General features: G+C 39.1%; 1 protein-coding gene across 1 annotated transcript in view; it reads left to right on the top strand.

The window, feature by feature from the left end:
• Positions 1-17,114, top strand: part of CEP350 (centrosomal protein 350) — a 129,020-nt gene that overhangs the window by 75,850 nt on the left and 36,056 nt on the right. The window contains exons 24-28 of the mRNA XM_081324167.1: positions 1,026-1,210; positions 1,789-1,876; positions 6,420-6,563; positions 9,517-9,668; positions 11,573-11,695. Coding sequence (XP_081180293.1) covers positions 1,026-1,210; positions 1,789-1,876; positions 6,420-6,563; positions 9,517-9,668; positions 11,573-11,695 — 692 coding nt within the window. The remainder of the gene's footprint in view (positions 1-1,025; positions 1,211-1,788; positions 1,877-6,419; positions 6,564-9,516; positions 9,669-11,572; positions 11,696-17,114) is intronic.

Genomic DNA, 17,114 nt, shown 5'->3' with positions numbered 1-17,114 from the left:
AATAGTCTGTTCCTGTTCATTTTTTGGAGTCTCAGAATTTTTACTGGCCTGTTTTCCAATTTCCAATTGATTATGTGGGAATTTTATTACTGCATATGTTCTAGTTGTTTTAGCTTTTTAAAATTGGTTATAAATTATGCAGTATATGTGTAACTGCTCTTAGAAGAACATTCATCATAATCAGCAGAAATAAATATGTTGCTCACTGAAGGTGACATTATCTGACATTCTTTGCACTAATCTGACTGCTGGATAAATATCTGCAGAGGTTCATCATTATGTTGACTGCTAAAAATTCAACATTTTGCATAAGTTGTGGTTTTCTTCCCATAAGTCTTTTCATGGAGAATAAAAAGAATCATCTAATTCAATGTAGTGTGAATAATTCAGCAAATAATAGGCGTAATTCATGAAGATAGTTTAAAAAATATGAAAATCGAGAGGTGGATTTATAGAGATCTCTGGAAGTGGTAATACATGTATTAAAACCTGTTTTAGATGCATCATTTTGCCAAATATCGTTTGCTGAATTAATAATTTTAGTAACATATTTTTTAAGGACAGAAGTACAAGAGGCCAGTTTCTACTTGTGGCCTTCCTAGAAAGCATGTTTCAGATATTATTGTAAATAGGCAACACATATGAGTTAATTCTTCTCAGGTGCACTGGGGAGGATAATAGATGCCGGAATACCTTTGTACCTAGAAAAACATATATTTCCCTGTCCTTTTCTGCCTCAACTGTAACTCTGTTCATGCTCTTATTGTCTGTTATTCTGTTGCTGCTTGTCTCAAGTTACTGATTTTCATATTCTCACATATACCGGTAAATTTATTAAATGAATAAATGAACATACTTTATACATAAAATGTCCATGTATCTTCACTGTAGAAAACAGTATTTCTACATAACAACAATGGAAATCTAGTAACAATTAATGTAAAAGTACATCAATAGTTTGCAAACATTTTGACCAGTAAAGAGATTGTGAATTCTGGGGAAACTGTTTTTTTTCTTTTCATCAGGAGCTAAACCTGCCATTTTCAGGAGGACAAGACAGTTTTTCTAAATTTACAATGGAAATGGTACGGCAGTACATGAGAGAAGAAGAAATGCGAGCAGCTCACCAGTCTTCACTGCTCCGATTACGTGAAAAGGCACTTAAAGAGAAGACTAAGGCTGAACTAGCTTGGCTAGAACACCAGAAAAGGTAAAAGTTGGAAACCATACGATGTATAACATAGCCAAGAGTTTTCCCATCCTAAGGATTTCAGACTTTTTTGATTTATGTTACATTCTTATTGCAAATGTTTCGTGAATATCATGAAAGAGATAGCAAGAAAAGGAGAGTTCTTTGCAATTTTAATATGATCACAGTCTTTAATATAATTTTGTTTTGTTTGTATTCTCACCCAGCCAATCCATTTTTGTATTTATGACCTTATACATTACATCATAATGTTATTTTCTCAAATGAAGACTTTTTTTAAAAAAAGGTTCAAATGCAGTTTTGCTTCTTTGATTTGTGATACTTTTCCTACAGTTATATATAATATCATATATTTAATTATCTCACCTACTTCACATCTAAGGTTTTTAAATAAATGTTGAATAGCTTCCAAATTTCCTTTATGCATTTGCTGACATTGAAATAAAACTCATATGTTTTATCAAGTGTAAAAAAAGTATAAAAAGCAACACCAGCACCCCCAAAGAAAAGAAAATAGAGGGCAAAGTAATTCAGTGCCAAAGTGGAAGAGATTTAATTTTCCTGCTACTTATTTTTAGACATTTACGAGATAAAGGAGAAGATGATAAAATGCCACCTATCCGGAAAAAACAACGTGGCCTGCTTCTTAAACTTCAGCAGGAGAAGGTAAACACTACTTTTACATTTGACTGCTTTGAGCTGCCGCATATGTAGGGGTATCTGGCTAATCTTGGCTATTCTCAGAAGGTAAAGAAGACTGGCCAGAATTTGGACAGAGGATCTCCCAAGTATTCCAGGGATGTAGACTGGATTGGGTAGGAAACAAACAAACCTCCTCAAAGCACTTCTTTTAACCTGTCAAGAAATTAAAATGGATGCTCTCACCAAGAGCTGGAGTAGTTTGAGGTAGTTCTGACTCAGTTAATTCTCAAACGGGTTATTAATTGGCTATAGACATACTGTATTCTGAAAATCATATTAAATATTCAAATATTTAAAGTCATAATTAGTGCAACTATCAGTACAAATAATAGATTTATTAAGATTTACAATAGATTTATTGGGGGAGGGGTTAATTAATGTTGATCCAAAATACTACCTTATCTTGCGTTTTATTTAGTGTGTCCACATACATAACGATCATTGCCAAGAGGCTTTTTTCTGGGATGCTGGAGAAGCTAGATCTTGTAATAATTTGTACTAATGTCATATGTATTTATTTAAAGAAATATAAATTTTAATAGACTGTAGTATGTTAATAATTTGGATTGACATTTATATGAATACATATTTTCTCAATTAAATTGACTGTGTAGGATGGTATACAGTACTGGCCATGTCTAAGTAGGGCATTTATTGTAAAATAAATGGTGAAAAATTATCAATTTTGACCTGTAAAGTGACAATTTTGATACAGTACAGCACTTATTATTCTAAAAGTGAAGACTGTGCACTGTGGCAACCCAAAATTAACAACTGTAAATTATTATGTGCACAACCATGTGAAATCACAGCTGTCCATTCTTTAGCTGGTATTGACCTTCATGTGCGCTGAATTCTTCCCAAGAACCTAGGATATCATAATGTATCAGCGTAGAGTATGTGCAGATTCAACTAGTGTGGCCTTTTGTAACTGCAGATGGAAATGTTGTCAATGCACAGATTTTCTAAGTGACATCTAGCACTTAGCAACCATTGGGACCATTGGGTGGTTTTTGCCATAATCTTTCAACTTCAAGGTTCAATTTTGGATGCTTTGTGATCTTCTCCAGTTCTTTGTCTTCTGTTCTATATCCCCTGGTATTGCCACATCAATTATCCAGTTAAATTTGGTGTCTTGTGCATCAAGACTTTTATCAGTTTGTATTTGGAAATCCCACAATATTTTAACCTACTCGTTTTCAACTACTGTTTCAACTGTTTTTCATTTTTACAGATGATCCAGTGAATCTTTTTAGCGACTGTGTTATGTCTTGGATTATAATCAGTTTACGTGATCTTGCACATAAACTGAATATATGATCTACTCTTTTTTAACAGAATAACAGAATAACGGAAAAGACCTTGGAGGTCTTTTAGTCCAAGCACTGCTCAGGCAGGAAACTCTATACCATTTCAGACAAATATTTTCTGCCTCTTTGCACCATTTGCACTTTGAATCATTTGATGATCTTTCGTTTGTGCCTTTGATTCCATTAGCTTACTCTTGAGCATCCAAAATCAAGACTTCAGTTTCATTTTTTAATGTTCCAGTTATAGGCCATTGCCAGGTTTTATCTTTATCCACTTTGCCCTCAAATCTTTGTAGAAATTGACCATGTAATGCTTTCCCCTTCCAGCATTCAGTTTGTGTTTTTTATTACATTATTTCAACATTCATATTTTGTTTCCTGTCCTTTCAGTAAGTTCTAATTTTTACTTGCATCAATCCTTGTTCTTGGCTGTGTTTTACTTAATCAGCCAATGCAAGCTTTTCTTCTTTGACAGTTTATTTGACTTGAAGTGAACCTCTGCCTCCATTTCTATAAGGCAGGTATAATCTATCAATATCACTAGAGGGATGTCATGCATAGTGACTAGTCATGTATTTTTTTCTCAATCCAAACTGTTCAGATGAGCTTATATCCAATTAATAATTCCAACAGGTATCATGTCACAGGTATTGATGGCTTTGGTGATGTTTGAACCATTCATATTTAGCAATTTTCTCACTCTTTGGATGTATTCTTTACTAATCACATTTTTAACTTATCCATACTTCAGGTTATCCAACTTTAAAATGCCCAGATGCTTGTAGGCTGCTTATATTACTATTATTATGATTAGCTCCAAAGTCAGTCTGATGTTTAGATTGGCTTTGGGATTTTTATCCACTTACTGAGTCCTTTCCAAGGACCTGAGTTAAGCAGATTTTGTTCTTTTATGATGTTAAAAGTACGGTCACAGGATGTTAGCTATTTTCAGTAATACTGCCTTTTGCAATTGACTGATGGTGATTTTATCAATGGTGTTCAAATGGTGCTCCAGATGTCCTGGGATTGCACCTAAGGCACTTATTGGTACTATCTTTGCTTTCTGTTGCCACAGTTCTTCTACTTCTATTTGCAGGTTTTATACTTTGTGATTTTCTCCAGTTCTTTCTCTTCTCTTCTGCTGTCTCCAGGTACTCATTATCCACCATCCAGACTTTTTTGTCTGTCTTACTGAAATTGTTAAGCCTGGGTGTTATGTGGCAGGTGCTTGTCCGTTTGAATTCTGAAATCCCAGAGTACTTTAGCTTCTTCATTTTCTATTACTTAATCTATTTTGCGGTCCCACCAGTTCTTGCTTGTAGGCAAATTGTATTTCTTGCAGATATTTCAGTGCATCTTCCATTCTTTCTGCTTCATCATGCTATTGTTTGTAGTCAGTCTCTGTGATCTTCTTGCAGTAGTTAATTAGTGCTGAAAAGCAGAAAGCCAAGCACAGAGGAGGTCTTGGGAAGCCCAGGGCAGGCAGGCCTAGCCCTGCGCTAGGCCTTTAAGGGCTTCTCCCTTATATGAGGCACCCTGTGCTCTGCTTAATGGCCCATGCAGTTGCTTAACAACCACACCAGGGAGAGAGGAAAGATGAGGGTTGTTAAGCAAGGCAATCATGTGGGCTTAACAACCATCATGACTTGCGACTGTAATGGACAGGCTCCATAATAGTCATAAGTTGATGACTATCTGTACTACTTAAAGTTAACTGTATCCTTAAAGTTACAGTTGTTGCAGCACCCTCACGACCATGTGATCAAAATGTTTGGAGCTTGGCAATCCACCTGCATTTATGACATAGCGTGCACTTCAGTTCTCCCCATGCTCCGATGTCCCAGCTCTCTCTTCTTTCCTTTTGGCTGCCCTGCCCTTTGGTACGTACCCCTGCTGTTCCCAGCTGATTTTTTCCCCCATCTTCTTCCTCCGGTTGCTGATGAAGTGCTGCTGCTCATTTTTCATGTACGGCCTTCGTGTAACCTCCAAGGGCCAGCAGCTGCCTCGAGCAAGTAAGTCTCAGCAGCAGCGAGAGGGAGAAGATGACAAAGGTCAGCTGTGGGGAGTGGGAGGACAGCACTGGTAAGTGGCTACAGAGTGCAAGAAGACCCAAAGGGCAGAGATGGGAGAGAGAGAGGTGGGAACTGAAGTAGAGGTAAAGTGGCTGTGCAGGGGAAGTATGAGGTACTCACCTAATGACTGTGTGGTCCTGATCGCAACCAGGACTATTGATACTGCCATTCCTAAGTGGTGCAAATACATGATCTTCCACCTCATGATGGCTTTGCTTAGCGATGGAAATTCCCAATTAGAGTCATTTGTGGCTAAAAGAAAAGTCACTTGTCGAAGAATCCTAGTGCAAAGGTTAGGAAGATTTCAGTCTTTGTGCCAAATCACACATTTGCACCCACAAAGCAGGACAAATTATTTTGGAAAAAGCAAACAGATAATAAACTCAAATACAGGGAATACTATTCCCCGCCCAACATTAATCATAACTATCACAGGGATATGAAGGAAAGTTCTTAATTAACCTTTAAAAAAAGTCATAGACTAGGAAAATTGCCTTTTGCAATGGGAATTTCCTGAAGCAAACTGCTACCTATAAGCGCTATTTGGGGGCAAACAGACTTCAGTAGATGTTGTCCTTGCTCACAAGCTTTGGATCTGAAGTAACCAAGCAAGAAGGAAATTGAAGAGCAGAGAGTAAAATTGAAAGCTGGGGATTCTACATTTTAATTTTAGTTTTAAGAAATTTATTATAAATTTCTATTGCTAGAAGTTTTCTTAGGAAAATTGTTTTAAAAATAACAAAAAAAGATAGCAATACACGAAATTCAGAAAAAGATACAATAAAAAGGGAGAAGCCAAATTCATAGTAACTTCTAACTAGTAACTAACTAGAGAAAATTGGTATGGGAAAGAAGAGAGAACATTTATATTTTTAGAAAGAAGATTAGATACAGTAGTAAAAGATAATAAAATGACAGTATAAAATTAGAAGAAGGAAACAGTGGAGAGTTCTTTAGGGATTGGGATAAACTTCTAATAAACTTTGGATGAAAGCAACAAGCAGGAAATTGTCAGTTGTGGCAGAGCATAAAATAAAAATGAAAAGTTAAGGTTATTTAAGAGGTAAGCTAATGAGGAAATAACGGTTCTTTTTTTGTTTTGTTTTATCCTATTTACCCATAAAGGCAGAAATTAAGCGCCTTCAGGAAGCTAATAAGGCAGCTCGGAAAGAAAGGCAACTGATTCTTAAACAGCAGGAAGAAATTGAGCGGATACGCCAAACCACTATGAAATTACAGGAAAAACTCAAATCTTCTGGTGAAAACAAGGTGATAAGTTACAATGCAACTAATCTGCTTATTTTATTTATCCGGTTGATATTGTCAAATGAAACAGCATTTCATTTGAAGAATAAAATTTGTGACATTCTTAAGATACAAAGAAGAAATGAACTTTAATTTCCTTAGTGTAGTAATTGTAGCTGCAATAATCTTAGATTTGGGGCTAAGCTTAGCCTTATATTGTGTGTATAATTGATACAAGAAACATAACTCAGAAAGTAATATGACATCATCCTTCTCAATCCACATATGTATTTTGGTTACCAGCAAATTTTGGTTAAAAAAAAAAGCCATTCCCTCCTAAGATCTAAGCAGTTAAATTTACTGGTTTTTAAAAAATAAAATATAAAATACTGGTGGTCCTCTATTAATGGCCACTCTTTCAGTGACTGTTAAAATTTGCAATACTGCTGAAGGAGTAATATTTATGACTGGTGTCTGAAGTTTCAACTGTCACAGTGTCTCTGTCATCACATGATTGCAGTGAACTCGCCCAGATTTCCGACCATTGCATGTCCCTGTGCTCATATGATCAGGACATTTCCTGCCAGCTTCCCACTGGCAAAATTAGTGGGGAAACTGGCAGGTAGTCAGAGCTTGCAGTTATACGAGGTTCTCATTTAATGACGCACATGGTCCTTAAACAATGATAAAAGAGACTTCCAGAACTGTTGTTGCTAAGCAGCCTGATCATGTGATAGTGTAATTTATGATCACGTTGCCTGCCTAAAAAACCTCAGTCCCAGTTACTGTGGTTAAGTGAAGGCTATCTATATAGAAGATTGGAAAACTGTCAGACTTTGTTCCACGGCGTCTGGATTGAAAACATTTAATCTAGGGAACAAGAATCAAAAACCTCTGGTTTAATAATATTTATAAAAAATATACTGCAACATTTCCAGCTTTAATTACAAATTAGAAATCTATTAATAGGCAATTTTAGATAGGCAGAACTCTTGTTCATTTCCTTCTAGCCTTTCTGTCCAGAGGGCTTGTAAATTCACAGAGAGTTCTCGGTTCCCTGTCTTGATAACACTCAACCTTTTTATTAGCAATAGGAATAACTCTTCTGCAGAAATTTGAAAAAAAATATCATTGACTCATTTGAGCAAATCTAAAACCTAATATTATGAACAATGCAAAGAAATAGAAGAAAACAATAGAATAGGGAGGACCAGAGATCTTTTCAAGAAAATTGGAGAGATGAAAGGAACGTTTCATGCAAAAATGGGCATGATAACGGACCAAAATGGCAGGGACCTAACAGAGGCAGAAGAGATTAAGAAGAGGTGGCAAAATTACACAGAAGAACTATACAAGAATGAGCTTAACGTCCCTGATAATCACAATGAGGTGGTCACTGACCTCGAGCCAGACATCCTAGAATGTGAAGTGAAGTGGGCCTTAGAAAAGCTGAGCAACAACAAAGCTAGTGGAGGTGACAGTATTCCAGCTGAGCTATTCAAAATCTTAAAAGACGATGCAGTAAAAGTGCTACACTCAATTTGCCAGCAAATTTGGAAAACTCAACAGTGGCCACAGGATTGGAAAAGATCAGTTTACATTCCAATTCCAAAGAAAGGCAGTGCCAAAGAATGTTCAAACTATCGCACCATTGCACTCATTTCTCATGCTAGTAAAGTTATGCTTAAAATTCTACAAGCTAGACTCCAGCAGTATGTGGATCGAGAACTACCAGAAGTACAGGCAGGATTTCGAAGAGGCAGAGGAACTAGAGATCAAATTGCTAACATACGCTGGATCATGGAGAAAGCTAGAGAGTTCCAGAAAAACATCTACTTCTGCTTCATTGACTATGCTAAAGCCTTTGATTGTGTGGATCAGAACAAACTCTGGCAAGTCCTTAAAGAGATGGGCATACCAGACCATCTTATTTGTCTCTTGAGAAATCTATATGCGGGCCAAGAAGCAACAGTGAGAACTGGACACGGAACCACTGATTGGTTCAAAATTGGGAAAGGAGTCCGGCAAGGCTGTATACTGTCGCCCTGCCTATTTAACTTATATGCAGAGCACATCATGAGAAAGGCAGGGCTAGATGAATCAAAAGTTGGAATTAAGATTGCCGGAAGAAACATCAACAACCTAAGATATGCAGATGATACCACTCTAATGGCAGAAAGTGAAGAAGAACTAAAGACCCTCTTGTTGCGGGTGAAGAAGGAGAGTGCAAAACTTGGGTTGAAACTAAACATTAAGAAAACCAAGATCATGGCATCTGGCCCTCTCAATTCCTGGCAAATAGATGGGGAAGAAATGGAGGTAGTGACAGATTTTATTTTCCTGGGCTCCAAGATCACTGCACATGGGGACTGTAGCCAAGAAATTAAAAGACGCTTGCTCCTGGGGAGGAAAACCATGGCAATTCTAGACAGCACACTAAAAAGCAGAGACATCACCCTGTCAACAAAAGTGCGTATAGTCAAGGCTATGGTCTTCCCAGTTGCAATGTATGGCAGTGAAAGCTGGACCATAAGAAAGGCTGAGCGCCAAAGAATTGAAGCCTTTGAACTATGGTGCTGGAGAAGACTCCTGCGAGTTCCTTAGACTGCAAGGCGATCAAACCGGTCAGTCCTAGAGGAGATCAACCCTGACTGCTCTTTAGAAGGCCAGATCCTGAAGCTAAAACTCAAATACTTTGGCCACCTAATGAGAAGAAAGGACTCACTGGAGAAGAGCCTAATGCTGGGAAAGATTGAGGGCAATAGAAGAAGGGGACGACAGAGAATGAGGTGGCTGGATGGAGTCACTGAAGCAGTAGGCGTGAGCTTAGATGGACTCCAGAAGATGGTAGAGGACAGGAAGGCCTGGAGGAACGTTGTCCATAGGGTCGCGATGGGTCGGACACGACTTCGCAACTAACAACAACAAAAAACCTAATATTGTATTCATCTGACTTCTTTTTGTTTATCTGTTTTAGGAACACCGCAGTGAAGATGATAAAAAACAAACACATTCCTCAAGCCCTCAGCCAACTGATGCAGAGGCCTATAGCCCTTCCTCCATTTCCAGCTCTGACACAAGTAGTATCATGCAGAAATTAAAGAAAATGAGGAGACGTATGGATGAGAAGTAATTTGTATTTTGTTTTATTCCTAAATCGAAATGGCTTCCAATAGCTATTGTGGAATTTCAGTTTAGTTTTGATGGTGGTTTGGTAGCTTGAATATATTAATAAATATTTATATATAGGGCTGCCTTTCCATCATGAATAGGCATGAAAAGCTAATGTTCCTGATACCTGTCATGTTTAACTGGTAAATGAACCTGGGGCTTTCTGCAGGCAAAGCATATGATCTATCATTGCATCTATGTAGGAACCCCTTCTTGTAATTGGTACAGCAATTACAGACCAGAGTTTTATATACACAAGTATATATTACTTTAATGCAGAATGCTTGCTGTAGTACAGTGTTTGTATATAGCTTTTTACAAAGTTGGTTTTCTTTTTGAATTATCTTCAGTCAAAATGTATTCTCATGCCTGAAAATTCGACTTCATCAGGAGAAAAATGGATTCCTAGTATAGAATATTGGAATTTGAAACTGTATACTGAGCTAAATTTTCACAATTTTTCTGGGGGGAAAAGTTGGGTTTTGTAATATTATGCATCTCTATAGTAGTAAAATGTGCAACTAATATTTCCTTCACAACAAAAGAAAGATGTACCATTATGTGACATAGCTACTAATTGTAGTAGTGAAAAATTCAGTTGTAAAAATGTTTTTATTTATTGCGTGGCATTTCAGAATGCATATAGGACATTAGTATATGTTCCTGGGTTTCAGTAGTAGAATTGGATCTTTGTCAATTTTTCACAGCCCTTCGAGAAACTGAAAATGTGAAAATTCTATGACTTTCGGAATATCTTAAGAGCCTGGGACTTCTAGTCACATTTTTTTAAGGAACTCAGTATATAATAGAAGAAAAATAATATGGTGGTAAAAAAGCAATCTCTCTCTCTAGTTTTTAAGATTATGGAGGAACAGCAGTTACCCTCTGCTTTGTTAAAAGAAATGTATTACCAATATTTCAATTTAGTAAAGCTTTTGAACATGTATTTAGAGTGAGGATAGAAAGCAAGATGCAGATATAAATGCTGAATAATGCAGAATCAGGTAGGATATTGTATTAGTTTGGGAAGAATATATAAAAAATTAGCATAGTTTTTAAAAAATATTAAATGGTGATGAATTGGATAATAATGCCTCCAGTAAGATTTTGTTTAAATACAGATTCTCGGGAGTACCATAATTGATCTTTGGATAATGAAGATAAAAAAAGCTATTGAATGGTTTGCATGTGAATAGGAGCATGCTCTGTCAAAGAATTAATCTCTTTTGATATTAATTTTAATGTTATGTTTGTACATTCTTAACTATCTTTCACTAGTAGTGGTTTCTATGTTCTAAAAGCTTTCTCACCTATTTTTCCCTCTTAATTTCCCCTTAAAATGAGAGCCTATAAACTCTTGAGTTTACATAAATATTTGAGCCATTTTTAAACTAAGCGAACTTATGAACTAAAACTGCTTTTGTTTGATTTTTAGAGCTTATTCATTTAGCTTACAATAGTTGAACATCGATATAAATATAGTTGAAATACAATAAATACAACACAACTTGAAACCTTGGAGTAATTAATTAAAATAGTGTAATGAGCTTTTTAAAAATGCAATCTTAAATGAATAATTGGAATTGCCCTTAAATGTAGTTCTTTAAACAACTGGAGAATTATCTATAGCGTTATACCGTAATAAGGTAAAGTTGCTAGTGTAAGAAACGGGGAGCAATTAACAAGGAATAAAGAATTTTAAGTAATGCTTATCTTCTGTTGCATTTGAAAAATTCTACTTGTTGATGGATGATACTGTTTGACACTTGAGCTTCATTTAAAACTCTGCTAGACCTTTTCCTGCTCTTGCTTTCTGACTGTTTCTTGCTATCGACTTAAAACTCTTCCTCCTTATTTTGTAGACACTGCTCTCCTGTTCACTACTTCTTCTCTGTCTTTACGTCTCACCACTGGGCTTCTCTCAGTGTCTGTTTTCCCAACCTCCATCCCAAATTCCAGCTGTATATCTACAACCAATTGGTCAGGTAACTTTCTACCTTTTTCAGTGGTAGATTCTTTGATTGAGCATGCCTGTTCAATTTTAAATGATTAGGAGTTCTTTTAGAACTCTTTCTCCCCCTGTATAAAGTCAGGCATTCCAGCATAGATAGCTGACAATTTCTAACCAGTTAACCAGAGCAACAAAGATAATATTGGGTTCGGAGGCTAAATCACATGATGAACAGCTAAAAGAACTAGGTATGTTTAGCCTAATGAAGAGAAGGCTCCGGGGACACATGATAGCAGTCTTCTAATATTTGAAGTGCTATCACATGTGAGAGGGCATCAATTTATTCTACCTGAGGGTAGGACAAGAAGCAATGGGTGGATGCTCGTCAGAGGAAGGTTCAACCTGGAAATAAGGAGGTATTTCTTGACAGTAATAGCTTGCCTCCAGGAGTTGTGGGTGCTATCTCACTGGAGGTTTTCAAGAAAAGATTAGACAACCGTTTGTCTAGAATATTATAAAGACTCCTCCTGTCCTAGGCAGACGGTTGCACTTGAAAACCTTCAAAGTTTCTTCCAATCTAACAGTTTTGGAAAGGATTTGGAATTTAATTTGTCTTTTAGTGTCATATTTGGTAGGAAAATCTGTTCTGAATGTTTTAACTATGTTCAGCACAAAATTATTCAACTGCATCTTTTATCTCTTTTAAATTAATTTTTAAAAATTGGCTTTGTATAAGGCCATAACAGCAGAAATTGTTATTTCCAAGAAAAAAATTCAAATTCGTATAGGTGAGATCTTCAGAATATTTTTTGTTGTTGTTTTCAGTAATTTCATCTTCCCTGAAAGAACTTGGGAGTGTTTTCATGAGTTCGTATGATGTAAGAAATAGAGAAGAGAAGAGAGAGAAAAATTGTAAGCTAACATGGAAGAAAAGGCTAGAATTACATAGATTTTGAACTTATTTCCTTTGTTCTTGATAGCTAATTGGCCATTACTTCAGCAGTTTTTGAGACTTTATAACATACATCGCTGGCATTCAGGCTTTCAATTTTTAGTGAATATGGAGAATCTGAGGCACTGGTTTTATTTTTCTTTAAAAACTAGTGGTAAACTGCACCAACTACTGGAATGTTTTAAGCATTTTTCTATAAGAACTTGCAGAAATATGTCTTTTGTAATGGAAATATATATTGTAGTGGCTAACCAGTAGTAAAAGTTTTTGGTTTTTATTTGTATTTGGAAAGGAGAGGAAGGAAGTTTCGGGCACTTCATAATAAATAAATGAAGAGAGTAAAGTTTGGGATCACCTCTTATTTGGGAATGATTACTATAGAATAATAAAATATAGCTCTATATTTAATAAGCTGCTTTAGGTCTCAAATCCTAAATGTGCCAAGATGAAGTGTCCATGTGCTAATAGATATCTTGTTGCTGCCTGCCCCAACTCTAAACAGACTTATTGCAATAAAAAATATTACAAAGAAAAGCATCTGACATTATGTACATTGTTGGAGAGGTTGTTTTGTTTTTTGCAAGAATATTTCTGGTCCCATAGTAGACCCCATAAATTTGGTCAGTGACTTCAGCCTAATAGTTTATTTGTAGACAAATTCTTATATAGAAAAAAAGAGTTCTAAGTAGCCAAGAAAAGCATGCTTGTATTCACCTTGCTACACATAACTAGATGAAGTCTTAAATCAGTATCATCAGACAAAATTGGCAAAGAATTGTATCTCTTTGAAAAAGAATATATATTGTCTCTGTCTTGTCTATGTTATCTGTGTACTTGAAGCTTTAGAGTTGGAAATATTGGCTTCCAGTTACCTGACCACACTGAAGCATCCAAATCTAGCCAGCAAAATAGCAGAAGTGTACACTTACATTTTGTAGTATAGTTTGACACCAAATTGTATCCTCAATTGTCTGTTGTCTTTCACTGGTTGTAAGTTATGTGAGTTTTTAAAAAGCATTGGAGATGAGGTTGATTTCAGATTGTGCTATGGTTCATTAGAATATTTCAGTATTTATTAGTCTCAAACCAGTCCCTTCAATTATGAGAGCTCCTGATGGAGAGCTTTCTGTTTTAGGCAGAAACCCTGGTGTTTAGAATCAGCGTGTGAATAGTGTTTTACACATAGCCCTCAAATTACAACCAGTCACTTAGCAACTGACTGAAGTTAAAATGGACCACGCAGAAGGTACTTAAGATCTGGTTCCAAAGTCCCAACAGCCCCCATACCACAGCCATATGAATACATTTCAGGCAGCCAGCAACCAGCCTGTAATTTTGACTGTTTGTAGCATCCTATAGTCATGTGACGGTGATGTGTGGTATTTTTGCTAAATTTGGCATTTACTTCACGTTTTCATCAAAAACACTCCATAGCAAACAATGGGCTTGCATAATAATAATAATAATAATAATAATAATAATAATAATAATAATAATAATAATAAATAATAATAATTAATAATAATAATAATAATAATAATAATAATAATAATAATAATAATAATAATAATAATAATAATAATAATAATTAATAATAATAATAATAATAATTATTTTATTTGTATACCGCCCTTCTCCCGAAGGACTCAGGGCGGTGAACAGGGCAAACATATAAAAATACAAAAATACAAAAGTTAAGAAAGAATTAAACGAGATGCCCAAGTTATAACAATAGGTTAAAATACATTTTAAACAACAATAAAATCCAAACCCATCCCCCATCAGGCCAGGCCGGCTTCTTCGAACAAATAAGTCTTCAGATTGTGTCAGAAAGAGCGAAGGTCAGGCGCCATCTGGAGCTCAACCGGCAAACGATTCCATAAATCCGGGGCGCCCACAGAGAAGGACCTCCCCCTGGGGGCCACCAGACAACATTCTCTGACCGGTGGCACCCTGAGGAGGCCCTCTCTGTGGGAACGCACAGGGCGGAGGGAAGTTGACGCCGGCAGCAAGTGTTCCCTAAGGTACTCCGGACCCATGCCATGTAGGGCCTTGAAAACCATTACCAGAACCTTGAATCTCACCCGGAAGACAACTGGGAGCCAATGCAGCTCACGGAGCAGAGGTGTAACATGGGAGTATCGGGAGACTCCCAACACAACTCTCGCGGCTGCATTCTGTACCAGTTGGAGCCTCCGAGTGGTCCTCACGGGTAGCCCCATGTAGAGAGCATTGCAGTAGTCTAAATGAGAGGTCACGAGCGCATGAGTGACCGTACGCAGGGCATCCCGGTCTAGATAGGGCCGCAACTGGCGCACCAGGTGAACCTGGGCGAAGGCCCCCCTAGTCACAGTTATTATGTGGTCTTCCAAATAAAGCTGTGAATCTAGGAGGACTCCCAAGTTGCGAGCCCTATCTACGGAGGGGTAATAGCTCACCCCCCCCATAGAAAGAGATGGAATGTTCTGAATATCCCGAGATGCCGGTACGCACAGCCACTCAGTCTTCTCAGGGTTGAGTTGAAGCCTGTTCCTCCCCATCCAGACCCGAACCGCTTCCAGGCAACGGGACATCACGTCGAGGGCATCACTGGGGTGGTTTGGGGTCGAAATAAAAAGCTGGGTATCATCAGCATACTGATGATACCCAACTCCAAAACCACGAATGATCTCACCCAGCGGTTTCATGTAGATGTTGAACAGGAGAGGCGAGAGGACCGACCCCTGAGGAACTCCACAAGCGAGAGGCCTCGAGGTCGACCTCTACCCGACTGCCAACACTGACTGCGAACGTCCCAGGAGATAGGAGGAGAACCACTGAAAAACCGTGCCTCCCACTCCCAATCCCCTGAGATGCTGCAGCAGGATACCATGGTCAATGGTATCAAAAGCCGCTGAGAGGTCTAATAGGACTAGGCCTGTCCCGGGCCCTCCAGACATCATTTACCAGAGCGACCAATGCCGTCTCCGTGCTGTACCCGGGTCTGAAACCCGATTGGTACGGGTCTAGATAATCCGCTTCATCCAGAACCAGAGGGAGCTGATGCGCCACCACACTCTCAACAACATTCGCAAGAAAGCGAAGGTTGGAGACCGGACGAAAGTTATTTAACACAGCTGGGTCCAAGGCAGGCTTCTTGAGGAGAGGTCTCACCACCGCCTCCTTCAAGACGGTGGGGAAACTACCCTCACTCAAAGACGCAGATATAACCGCCTGGAACCAGCCTCGTGTCCCCTCCCGAGCCGCATAAACCAGCCAGGAAGGGCACGGGTCCAATAAACATGTGGTGGAGCTCAACCTCCCCATAATCCTGTCCACTTCCTCCGGAGTCACAGGATCAAACTCCTCCCAGATAACATCAACAAGACCACCCGTGTCCTGATCGTCAGACTCTGCCCAGTCGGAGTCCAAACCGGTCCAAATCCGAGCGATCTTTTCCAACAGATGTTGACTAAACTCCTCAGCACGACCCTGCAAGGGTTCCTCCTTCACCTCCTGATTAAGGAGGGAGCGGGTCACCCTAAACAGGGCGGCCGGGCGATTATCTGCGGACACGATAAGGGTAGCGAAGTGATTAGACCTCGCCGCTCTTATCGCTGCGAGATAAGACCTAATACAGGTTCTTAGTCACAATTGGTCAGATTCGGATCGGCTGGATCTCCAACAGCTCTCTAGGCCCCGTCTCCGACGCTTCATCTCCCGGAGCTCCACGGAAAACCATGGAGTCTGCTGGGATCTGCACCGGGTCAGGGGCCGCAAGGGTACAACTCGGTCAAGTGCCTCCGTGGCTGCCCTTTCCCAGGCTTCCACTAAGGCATCCGCCGAGTTGTGAGCAAAGGGAGCAGGTGGGGACCCCAGCCCTGCCTGGAACCTCTCAGGGTCCATTAAGCGCCTGGGACGGAACCATCTAGTTGGTTCCACACACCCACGGCGGGGAGTGGCAAAATGGAAGACCAGCCGCAGGAGATGATGATCGGTCCATGACAGGGGCGTAACAATTGGGGAGCCCCCACCAAGATCATCTAACCACCGTCCAGATAGAAAAACCAAGTCAAGGGTGTGGCCTCCCACATGAGTCGGTCCATGAATTACTTGCGTCAGGTCCATGGCCGTCATGGAAGCCATGAACTCCCGAGCTAACTCAGATGATCCTCCCAGGGATGGTAGATTGAAGTCACCCAAAACTATAAGTTTGGGGAACTCAATCACCAACCCCGAGAGGATGTCAAGAAGCTCAGGCAGGGCTGCTGCTGCGCGACTAGGCGAAAGGTACACCAGCAGCAAGCCCAACTGCGCCCCAGGACCACATCTCAGGAGGAGAGACTCACACCCGACTATCTGGAGAACGGTGGCCTCCCGCGGACACAAAGTCTCCCTCATAACTACCGCCACTCCCCCGCCCCTACCCTGAGCCCGAGGCCGGTGTAGCACCCGGAAACCTGGTGGGCAAAGATCAACCAGAGGGATACCACCCTCTGGGCCCAACCAAGTCTCCGTGATG

Source organism: Vipera berus (genome assembly GCF_964194415.1).
Source record: "Vipera berus genome assembly, chromosome: 3".
Classification (NCBI taxonomy): Eukaryota; Metazoa; Chordata; class Lepidosauria; order Squamata; family Viperidae; genus Vipera; species Vipera berus.
The sequence above is the reverse complement of the archived record's forward strand: the minus strand, read 5'-3'. Positions and strand labels throughout refer to the sequence as shown.